Source organism: Oncorhynchus clarkii, chromosome 12, assembly GCF_045791955.1.
Source record: "Oncorhynchus clarkii lewisi isolate Uvic-CL-2024 chromosome 12, UVic_Ocla_1.0, whole genome shotgun sequence".
In the NCBI taxonomy this organism is placed as follows: Eukaryota; Metazoa; Chordata; class Actinopteri; order Salmoniformes; family Salmonidae; genus Oncorhynchus; species Oncorhynchus clarkii.
Window position 1 is genome coordinate 61,532,325 of NC_092158.1, and position 10,362 is coordinate 61,542,686.

Genomic DNA, 10,362 nt, shown 5'->3' on the forward strand with positions numbered 1-10,362 from the left:
CACAATTGTATAAATAAACAAAATATCTGACTTTGTAGTCCCATTTGAACTTTGCTGTGCAGTTTATATGGTTGAAAGCGCGGTGATAGGTATTTGGGTGACGACTAAACCAAAAATCAGACATAGTTTTTTATTTTGGAATTTGGTTGTGCTTTTAGATGGTTGAAAGCATGGTGATAACACGTTGGAAATTCAACAAACTTTTTTTTTCTTTTTTTGAGTGGGTGAATAGAGGTTGTAATGTCATTGATCAACGTCTCAACCAAATATTAGCCAATTATCCACGTTGAAATGACGCAGTGTGCCCAGAGGGATACCGCTTACATCTGAAAAAGGTCCCAAAGATGTCAGGACAGCCAAAACAGATGACCTCTCCATTTGGCTTTGCTTTGAAGATGCATTAGAGCTGTGTGTATGTGAGGCTGTGTGTGTGTATCAACATAGAGCTGTGTTTGTGAGGCTGTGTAATGCTGTGTGTGTGTGTGCGCATATCGGCAGCCTATAGAGGGCGGAGCGGAGACGTGAGTCTGAGGTGATTGACAGCCAGCCTCTCTGACTGACAATAAAACAGAGAGAAAGGGAGAGAGGAGAGAGAAGGCTGTTGCCAGGGTAGCTGTTGCCATGGTTACCCACTTATATTTTCTTACCACCCTCAGACCCCCCCTGCTGTTGGTAAGGTGAACTACCTCTATTCAGAGGAAGAGAAAGGTTTCTAAAGGTACACCCCAACACGAAGCATGGAAAAATACAGTTATATAGCATTTAGGGAGATTTTACCATTGGTTTCTGTCCAAGCTTTATTATAATATATACAAATCACCCTCCTATATACCCTTTTTTTTTCACTTTTCCCATTCACACCCTTTTCTCATTTCTCCTGCTATTAATTTTCTTATTTCTTTCCTCCCCGGTCTTATCTGCACCTCACCTTTCCTCTCCCCTCTTTTTTCTCCTCTCCTTATCTCCTCTTCCCCCCCCTCCCTCTTAGACGGAGGACAAGCCCCCGGAGCTGAAGTCTAATTTCATGGCCTCCTTCCTGGACTTCCTCAAGACGGGGAAGAAGCAGCCTGAATCTGGACCTGGTGGACCCCAAGACCTCGGAGGGCCAGTGGAAGGAGCTGAAACCACAGACTCTTCCTCCCTGAAGGGTAGGATCCTGTCCCCGCCTCCCCCTCCACCGCCCCCTCCTCCACCCCCTCCGTTTGGGGAAAGTAGCGAGGGCGAGGACGGGCTGAGCCCCTGTAAGCGTCTGGACGACGAGCTGAAGAGGAACCTGGAGACGCTGCCGTCCTTCTCCTCCGACGAGGAGGAGGACTCTGTCAGTAAGAACCAGGACCTGCAGAAGAGCATCTCCTCGGCCATATCTGCCCTTTACGACACGCCCCATACGCTGGCTGCAGCCGTGGCCCCGCTCCCACCCAGCCCATCTCCGCCCCAGAGCCCATCGCTGCCACCAACGCCGCCGCCCGTGGCCCAAATGCAGGAGGACATAGCCGATCTGGAGGAGCAGGACGATGACGTAGAGACAAACATGCAACTTCACAACACACAGGCCAACGCACAGCCAAATACACCGCCCCCAGAACAGGAAGGACTGAAAGGGATGGACGGAGAGGACGAACGACAAGAGGAGATGGAGAAAGAGGAGGAGATGGAGAAAGAAGAGAGTGTAAAGGAAGACCTGAATGTAGAGTACAGGGGTGTGGAGAAAGAGGTAGAGGAGAGGGAAGAGGAGGAGGAGAGAGAGCCTGAGTTTGAGATGCTGGATGCTCCAAAAGTGGAAGGTGAGTAGCCTACAATCCCAGATGTTCTGAAATGGTCTGACAAACAGTTGTTCATTTCCAAAGATGTAATATACTCTGAACCCCCCCCACAGATTCTCCATCCGGGCCTCCCCTCGCCCCCGTACCCCCCTCGCCCCCATCCCTCTCCCCGTCCCCTCTCACTTCTTCCTCCCCCTCCCCCCTATCTCCCCCACCCCTCTCCCCACCCTCCCCTCTGCCCTTCCAGCATGAGGATGATGAAGAGGAGCAGCAGGAGCCGTCCCCCCAACAAACCCACCACCCCTCCGCCTCTCCTCCCCCCAGCTCCTCTCCCCCTGCCCTGCCCTCTCCACCCTCCCCTTCCCCTGCAATGCCCCCCTCCACTACCCCCCCTCCCTCCTCCTCCCCTCCCCTTTCGGATGCTCCAGAGTTGGCCCAGCCTTCCTCCTCACCCTCCTCTTCCCCACCCTCACCCCCCACCCCTGAGGATGCGCCAGCCCCCAAGATCACCTCTCTGCACCTGGCCAAAAAGCAGGACAATGCGGCCATTGCTGGAGAGAGTGAGGAGGAGGACAGCGAGAGTGGCGGCGAGGGCATCTTCCGGGAGAGAGATGAGTTTGTGGTGCGGACTGAGGACATTGGCACGCTCAAGGTGAGGGCTTCTGGCATTTACTGTGGGAGGTGGTATGTCTTGTCTTCTCAAAAAGAAAAGAAGGAAGCCTGTACAGAATACAAATATTTCACAACATGCATCCTGTTTGCAGTAAGGCACGAAAGTAAAACTGCAAATAATGTGGCGAAGAAATTAAGTTAATATCCTGAATATTCAGTCTGTAACACAACAAAATGTGGAGTAAATCAAGGGGTATGAATACTTTCTGAAGGCCCTGTGCATACTCTCTTTGTCTCTCAAGATGGCCCTGCAGACCGGCCGCGAGCCACCACCCATCTGGAGAGTGCAGAAAGCCCTGCTGCAGAAGTTCAGCCCCGAGATCAAAGACGGACAGAGGCAGTTCTGTGCCACCAGCAACGTGAGTTACTCACATCCCCTTTAAGACAGGAGACTCTCTCCTTCTTTTTCATCTCAAAGTACAATCCAGCAATGGATGCAAGGATTTTACAATCCAGCATGAGATCGTCATGATAGTTGTACACATTTTGAAGCTACACATTGTTTGTTTATAATGACTCAAATTATTATGTCTCTATAAATATTTCTCTCCCTTTCTCTCTCTCACAGTACCTGGGCTACTTTGGCGATGCCAAGATGCGGTACCAACGTCTCTATGTCAAGTTCCTGGAGAATTTCAATAAAAAGGATTATGTCCGTGTGTGCTCACGTAAACCCTGGCACAGACCTGGACTCATGTTGAGGTAGGTTTGTCCCTGCGTGTTTGCCGTACTCCTCTGGATCTTGATTCATACGTGCCCAACCCAATGTAGAGATGAAGCCCATGCACTTGTGTAGATCTGAAAATATTAACTGTAAGCAATAACCTGCAAAATTACAACAACAAAAATTGTACCTTGACAGGCGTCAATCACTCCCATCGCTCCCCAAGCCACCTCCCCCTGCCATCAGTCAAACTCCACCACGATTGGAGCGAGATGAGAGGGAGCGGAAGGAGAAAGAGAAGGAGCAGAAAGAGAAGGAGCAGAAAGAGAAGTTGCAAAAGGAAAAAGAGAAGGAGCAGAAAGAGAGGAAGCAAAAGGAAAAAGAGAAGGAGCAGAAAGAGAGGAAGCAAAAGGAAAAAGAGAAGGAGCAGAAAGAGAGAGAGCAAAAGGAAAAGGAGCAAAAAGAGAAAGAGAGGGAACAAAAGGAGAAAGATGGGGAGAAAGAGAGGAAACAAAAGGAAAAAGTGAGGGAGCAAAAAGAGAAAGCGAGAGAGCAAAAGGAGAAAGCGAGAGAGCAGAAAGAACGAGAGCAAAAGGACAAAGCAAGAGAGCAGAAAGAGAGAGAACAAAAGGACAAAGCAAGAGAGCAGAAAGAGAGAGAGCAAAAGGACAAAGCAAGAGAACAGAAAGAGAGAGAGCAAAAGGACAAAGCGAGAGAGCAAAAGGACAAAGAGAAGGAGAAAGAGAGGGAGCAAAAGGACAAAGTGAGAGAGCAGAAAGAGAGGGAGAAAGAGAAGGAGAGGGAGCAGAAGGAGCGAGAGAGGAGGGAAAAAGAAAAGGAGCGAGAGAGGGAGAGGGAAAAAGAGAAACAGCGAGAAAGGGAGAGAGAGGAGGAGAAGGAGAGAGAAGAAAAAGAGAAGAGGCATCCACCACCTCAGGAGAAGGTGGAGAGAAGGAGCAGTGAAGAGGACCGAAAGAGACTGAGGGAGGAGAAGAGAGGAGGAGGAGGAGAGAAGAAGAAGACAGAGCGCCCTTCGAGGGCTAGGCCAGTGAAGGCAGAGCCTCCACCCAAGAAGAGGAAGAAGTGGCAGAAGGAAGTCCCCTCTGACTCAGACTCCTCCACTGATGGGCCCAGTGAGGACCAAGGTGAGGGACTGTGTGTGTGTGTGAAACTGTGTGTTAATACAATTTTGGTATGTACAGTGGGGCAAAAAAGTATTTAGTCAGCCACCAATTGTGCAAGTTCTCCCACTTAAAAAGATGAGAGAGGCCTGTTTTCATCATAGGTACACTTCAACTATGACAGACAAAATGAGAGAAAAAAATCCAGAAAATCACATTGTAGGATTTTTAATGAATTTATTTGCAAATGATGGTGGAAAATAAGTATTTGGTCAATAACAAAAGTTTGTTTCAATACTTTGTTATATACCCTTTGTTGGCAATGACAGGAGGTCAAACATTTTCTGTAAGTCTTCACAAGGTTTTCACACACTGTTGCTGGTATTTTGGCCCATTCCTCCATGCAGATCTCCTCTAGAGCAGTGATGTTTTGGGGCTGTTGCTGGGCAACACGGACTTTCAACTCCCTCCAAAGATTTTATATAGGGTTGAGATCTGGAGACTGGCTAGGCCACTCCAGCACCTTGAAATGTTTCTCACAAAGCCACTCCTTCGTTGCCCGGGCGTTGTGTTTGGGATCATTGTCATGCTGAAAGACCCAGCCACATTTCATCTTCAATGCCCTTGCTGATGGAAGGAGGTTTTCACTCAAAATCTCACAATACATGGCCCCATTCATTCTTTCCTTTACACGGATCAGTCGTCATGGGCCCTTTTTAGAAAAACAGCCCCAAAGCATGATGTTTCCACCCCCATGCTTCACAGGAGGTATGGTGTTCTTTGGATGCAACTCAGCATTCTTTGTCCTCCAAACACGACGAGTTGAGTTTTTACCAAAAAGTTATATTTATGTTTCATCTGACCATATGACATTCTCCCAATCTTCTTCTGGATCATCCAAATGCTCTCTAGCAAACTTCAGATGGGCCTGGACATGTACTGGCTTAAGCAGGGGGACACGTCTGGCACTGCAGGATTTGAGTCCCTGGCGGCGTAGTGTGTTACTGATGGTAGGCTTTGTTACTTTGGTCCCAGCTCTCTGCAGGTCATTCTCTAGGTCCCCCCGTGTGGTTCTGGGATTTTTTGCTCACCGTTCTTATGATCATTTTGACCCCGTGGGGTGAGATCTTGCGTGGAGCCCCAGATCGAGGGAGATTATCAGTGGTCTTGTAAGTCTTCCATTTCCTAATAATTGCCTCCACAGTTGATTTCTTCAAACCAAGCTGCTTACCTATTGCAGACTCAGTCTTCCCAGCCTGGTGCAGGTCTACAATTTAGTTTCTGGTGTCCTTTGACAGCTCTTTGGTCTTGGCCATAGTGGAGTTTGGAGTGTGACTGTTTGAGGTTGACAGGTGTCTTTTATACTGATAACAAGTTCAAACAGGTGCCATTAATACAGATAACGAGTGGAGGACAGAGGAGCCTCTTAAAGAAGAAGTTACAGGTCTGTGAGAGCCAGAAATCTTTCTTGTTTGTAGGTGACCAAATACTTATTTTCCACCATAATTTGGAAATAAATTCATAAAAAATCCTACAATGTGATTTTCTGGATTTTTTTCTTCTAATTTTGTCTGTCATAGTTGAAGTGTACCTATGATGAAAATTACAGGCCTCTCTCATCTTTTTAAGTGGGAGAACTTGCACAATTGGTGGCTGACTAAATACTTTTTTGCCCCACTGTATATTTATTTATATGTAATGCCTTGGTTCTAGTTTCAAACCCACTCAGTGACATATTCTATGTCTCTCTCCCTTTCTCTCTCTCTCTCTCTCTCTCTCTGTTTCTCTCCCCTGTAGCCCCGGTGAGAGGGGGGATGAACAGTCGAGCCATGAGGGAGATGTTCAGGAGTTACATAGAGATGCTGGTCAGTACAGCACTTGACCCCGACATGATTCAAGCCCTGGAGGACACAGACGGTGAGAGGGATGGGGTCGTGGTGTGAGCAAATGAGTGGGTGATGATTTGGTCAGGTTTGGGGTCAATTCAGTCATTTCAAGAAGTAAAATAAAAAAAATCGATCAATCGCTATGCTTCTCTATGATAATTTGGAATTAGAATTTCAGTTTACTTTGTGAATTGACTGAATTCCGAGGGAATTGACCCCAGCCCTGGGAGTGAGAGAAAGAGAGTATTGATCAAAAGTAAAGGATTGAGAATAGGATTGAGGAAGAACGATGTCATGAGATGAGTCATACGGACTCTATGTCCCTCCCACTCTGGCCCCCAGACGAATTGTACCTCCCGCCCATGAGGAAGATTGACAGCCTCCTCAACGAACAAAAGAGGAGACTGTTAAGGAGAGTCAACATGAGTGGCCAACACCAGGTACGTCTGTCTGTTTAGTTGTAAAAATGCTGAAACCTGATTATGAAAAGTACCTGATGTGTTTGGAAGGGGAGATATGGTACAATTCCAATCTTCATCCAACTTTCTCACTATCATATTGACAAGTGAAAACAGTCGAAAGGACTACTTCTCGCTCCCTCCATCTTTTACATGCTTCTTCTCTAGGAGACTCTGCATACGTTCCCCAAAATGACGGCGGACCCCCTGGACTCTGGAGCGGTCAAATTGCACCTCGGCGGCGAGTGCTACAACCGTAAAACCCTCAACCGCGTCAAGAAGAGCACCGCGCCCAAACAGCAGGTGAGTGAACCACGCCCAGTCATGAAACTCCTTGACTTTAGTTTCCAATCCGCTGCACCGTGGCTAACCCTGGCCTCGAACAATTGTGTCTAGGTGCTGTAGAAGCCGAGTAGAAGAGACCATTCTGTCTCACAAAAACTGTTTGTCACTTTGCTTTGTACATAAACGTGTATCTCGGTGGGTTTAACTCGGCCCGGATGGTGTTTGCCCCGTGTACAAACAAAGCTAAACCATGACACCGTCCTTATTTACTCTTGAGTTGTCTCGTTTCGTCTCGCGTAGCCACACCGCCCCAAAAAAAAACGTTGTTGTCACGTCCTTTGGAAACGGTTTGAATGGTCCATTGGCTTCCGGAGGCTACATCTTTAGGGATTTTACATTTCAAGAACCCTCCCCCCCACGTGCCCGTTGAAGGAGTGCTGTGTGTTAAGCCCCGCCCAAGCAATGCATTCGATCGGTTTGACGTGTTGCAAGGCGCCACTGATTTACACCGGGGTCTTCACTCGTATTTAGCCCCTTTCGGCCATAGACTTCACCAGGCTTCCCGATCAGGGAAACCGGGTTTTTGACGAGGCTATGTTTCTTCTTTTAGCGTTGTTCAAGTGCATTTGTATTTTTAGTGGTCCTCTGAAAGTATGTGAAGTTGTGAATACATAGTAGACTGGGCCTTTTCCCTGTTCCTCCTTAGCCAAAGAGAACCGGCGAGATTCCCTAATAAATTATTTCCTCTCTCTCCTTTCCCACCATCCCCTTTTCCCGTCTCTCTTCGACTCTCAGGACCTCAAGCTGTCCACAGAGACGTGTCGTGTCTATAGCCTTTATCATTCTCTCCATCACTACAAGTATCACACCTTCCTGAACTGCAAGAAGGAGGTAAGACTCAGTAGCACAATCGCTTTTCACAACACTGACCTTCCGACACCCCTCTTTCCTCTACGGCATTGTTGTTCTTCTCTACTTTCTTTCTGTTTCTCTTTCTCCCCCCCCCCCTCTCTCTGTTTCCATTGTGGTCAGAATAATTCAAATGGAGCACTGTGTATTCAGTCCTTTTGTTGTGGAAGGTTGGCTGTCATTTGTGAGTGGCTGTGTTGTGCTTATATAAAAAATAATAACTTTATTATCCATCCTAGAGTGGATATTTGACTTGCATAACATTGATTCATGTTAGATGTATGTGCAACATGTTTATACTCTGGCCTTGAAGACGTAGTACATCTATTTACAGCTTTAGAGAAATATAATTGAGAATAAAGGTTTTGTACTATGGTAAAATACACTACATGACCAAAATTATGTGGACACTTGCTCGTCTAACATCTCATTCCAAAATCATGGGCATTAATATGGAGTGCTGCTATAACAGCCTCCACTCTTCTGGGAAGGCTTTCCACTAGATGTTGGAACATAACTGTGGGGACTTGCTTCCTTTCAAGAGCATTAGTGAGGTTGGGCACTGATGTTGGGCGATTAGGCCTGGCTTGCAGTCGGCGTTCCAATTCATCCCAAAGGTGTTCGATGGGGTTAAGGTCAGGGCTCTGCAGGCCAGTCAAGTTCTTCCACACCCATCCTGACAAACCATTTCTCTATGGACCTCGCTTTGTGCATGGTGGCATTGTCATGCTGAAACAGGAAAGGGCCTTCCCCAAACTGTTGCCACAAAGTTGGAAGCACAGAATCGTCTAGCACAGGGGTGTCAAAGTCAAATGGACGGAGGGCCAAATAAAAAAATCAGCTACAAGACGAGGGCCGGACTGTTCGAATGTTCATTGAAAATTTTTTAAATGACGCATATAGTCTAGTGAACCTAATTGAACCTACTGAAAACCTAACAAATATATTACAATATGATCAGATAAATAAAGCAATATTTTCTTATGGCTCTGTCAGTAATCTTTAATTTTCAACAGACACAAAAGACAAATTTCCTTTATATAAATATCCCCATAACATGAACATTAAATGAAAGAAACCGGTATTCAAGGCACCATCAGTAGACTATATTTTCTATTTTAGCAAAAGTGGGCTAAATTTACTTCAAAGAAAAAACAATAATAGCAATTTTCTATCATCCACTCAACTGAAATATTTTTAAAATATAATTGGATTGAAATACAAAAAAATAAAGTGCAAAAATCTATTAATCAAAAACAACACTTTGTTTAAGGAGAAGTAACATGCAGTGAAAACAAATATTAAATTTTAACTTTTAAACTTGAACTGAGTAAAAACTCTAAATATGTGATTGCACTGTAATGTTCACTTGTTTGAGGTTGAGGGTGATACTTGGTGGTGTCCCATCTTTTCCACAAGTTCATCAATGTTCGGGGTAAGGCTCTGAGCTGAAGAAATCCTCAGAATTGAGTGGAGGTGTTCAGCAGTAAGTCGACTTCTGTGTGATGTTTTGTTCAGGTTCATCAAAGAAAACAGTTGTTCACACAGGTATGTGCTGCCAAACATAGACAACGTTTGAGCAGCCTGGATGCGCAGCTGGGGCATTGTGCCGGGGAGGAAACGGGCGAACTCCGCAGCACCCACTGCCGCATATTTTGCCCTCAGTGCATCATTGCATTGGAGGTCAATCAACTCCATTTGGAGGTTTGGTGGTGAGCTTTCCACGTCAACAGCAAATGGGTTACCGAGCAGTTCCAACCTGCTTTTTTGTGCTTCAAAGTCAGCAAATCGGCGTCGAAAGTCAGCGGCAAGCATACCTATTTTATCAGCCAACTGTGTGCTCGGGAACGCACTGGTAGAGAGCTTCTCTTTCATGGTCTGGCAGCTGGGAAAGTGGCTCAAATTTTCTTTCCGCATCTGCGTCTCCCACAGAGTCAGTTTGGTTTTAAATGCCTTCACTGTACTGTACATATCAGAGATGACACGATCCCGACCCTGCAGCTGCAAGTTTATTGCATTCAGATGACTCGTAATGTCACACAGAAAAGCCATTTCACACAGAAACATTTCGTCTCGGAGTTGTGTTGTGTCTTTCCCTTTGCTGTCCAAGAACAGACAAATCTCCTCACGAAGCTCGAAACATCTTTGAAGCACCTTTCCCTGGCTTAGCCATCGCACCTCTGTGTGATAAGGCAAATCACCATGCTCCGTTTCTAACTCCGTCAGAAATGCCTTGAACTGGCGGTGATTCAAACCTTTGGCTCTGATAAAGTTAACTGTGCGCGTGATGATGCTCATTACATGCTCCATTTTCAAGGCTTTACCGCACAACGCTTCCTGGTGTATGATACAATGATAAGCTGTCAGCTCACCTGTCGCGTTTTCCTCTTGCATCTTTTCCCGTATCTTCGCCACCAGTCCGCTCCTGTGTCCACACATCGCAGGTGCTCCGTCGGTTGTCAAACCCACGAGTTTTTCCCAAGGCAGCTCCATCTCATTTACACATCTTGACACCTCTTCATACAAATCATGCCCCGTAGTTGTGCCATGCATAGGACGTAAAGCCAAAAACTCCTCTGTCACGCTTAGGTTGGAGTCCACTCC

At 46.4% G+C, this 10,362-nt stretch overlaps 2 protein-coding genes across 3 annotated transcripts in view; one reads left to right on the forward strand and one right to left on the reverse strand.

Moving 5' to 3' along the window:
- Positions 1 to 10,362, reverse strand: part of LOC139420919 (uncharacterized) — a 439,502-nt gene that overhangs the window by 398,485 nt on the left and 30,655 nt on the right. The gene's annotated exons all lie outside the window — the stretch shown is intronic.
- LOC139420905 (proline rich 12b) overlaps positions 1 to 10,362 on the forward strand; it is a 37,006-nt gene that overhangs the window by 24,245 nt on the left and 2,399 nt on the right. Inside the window, exons 7-15 of the mRNA XM_071171319.1 lie at positions 989 to 1,784; positions 1,877 to 2,415; positions 2,678 to 2,794; positions 3,004 to 3,137; positions 3,298 to 4,244; positions 6,018 to 6,137; positions 6,449 to 6,546; positions 6,733 to 6,867; positions 7,645 to 7,740. Coding sequence (XP_071027420.1) covers positions 989 to 1,784; positions 1,877 to 2,415; positions 2,678 to 2,794; positions 3,004 to 3,137; positions 3,298 to 4,244; positions 6,018 to 6,137; positions 6,449 to 6,546; positions 6,733 to 6,867; positions 7,645 to 7,740 — 2,982 coding nt within the window. The remainder of the gene's footprint in view (positions 1 to 988; positions 1,785 to 1,876; positions 2,416 to 2,677; positions 2,795 to 3,003; positions 3,138 to 3,297; positions 4,245 to 6,017; positions 6,138 to 6,448; positions 6,547 to 6,732; positions 6,868 to 7,644; positions 7,741 to 10,362) is intronic.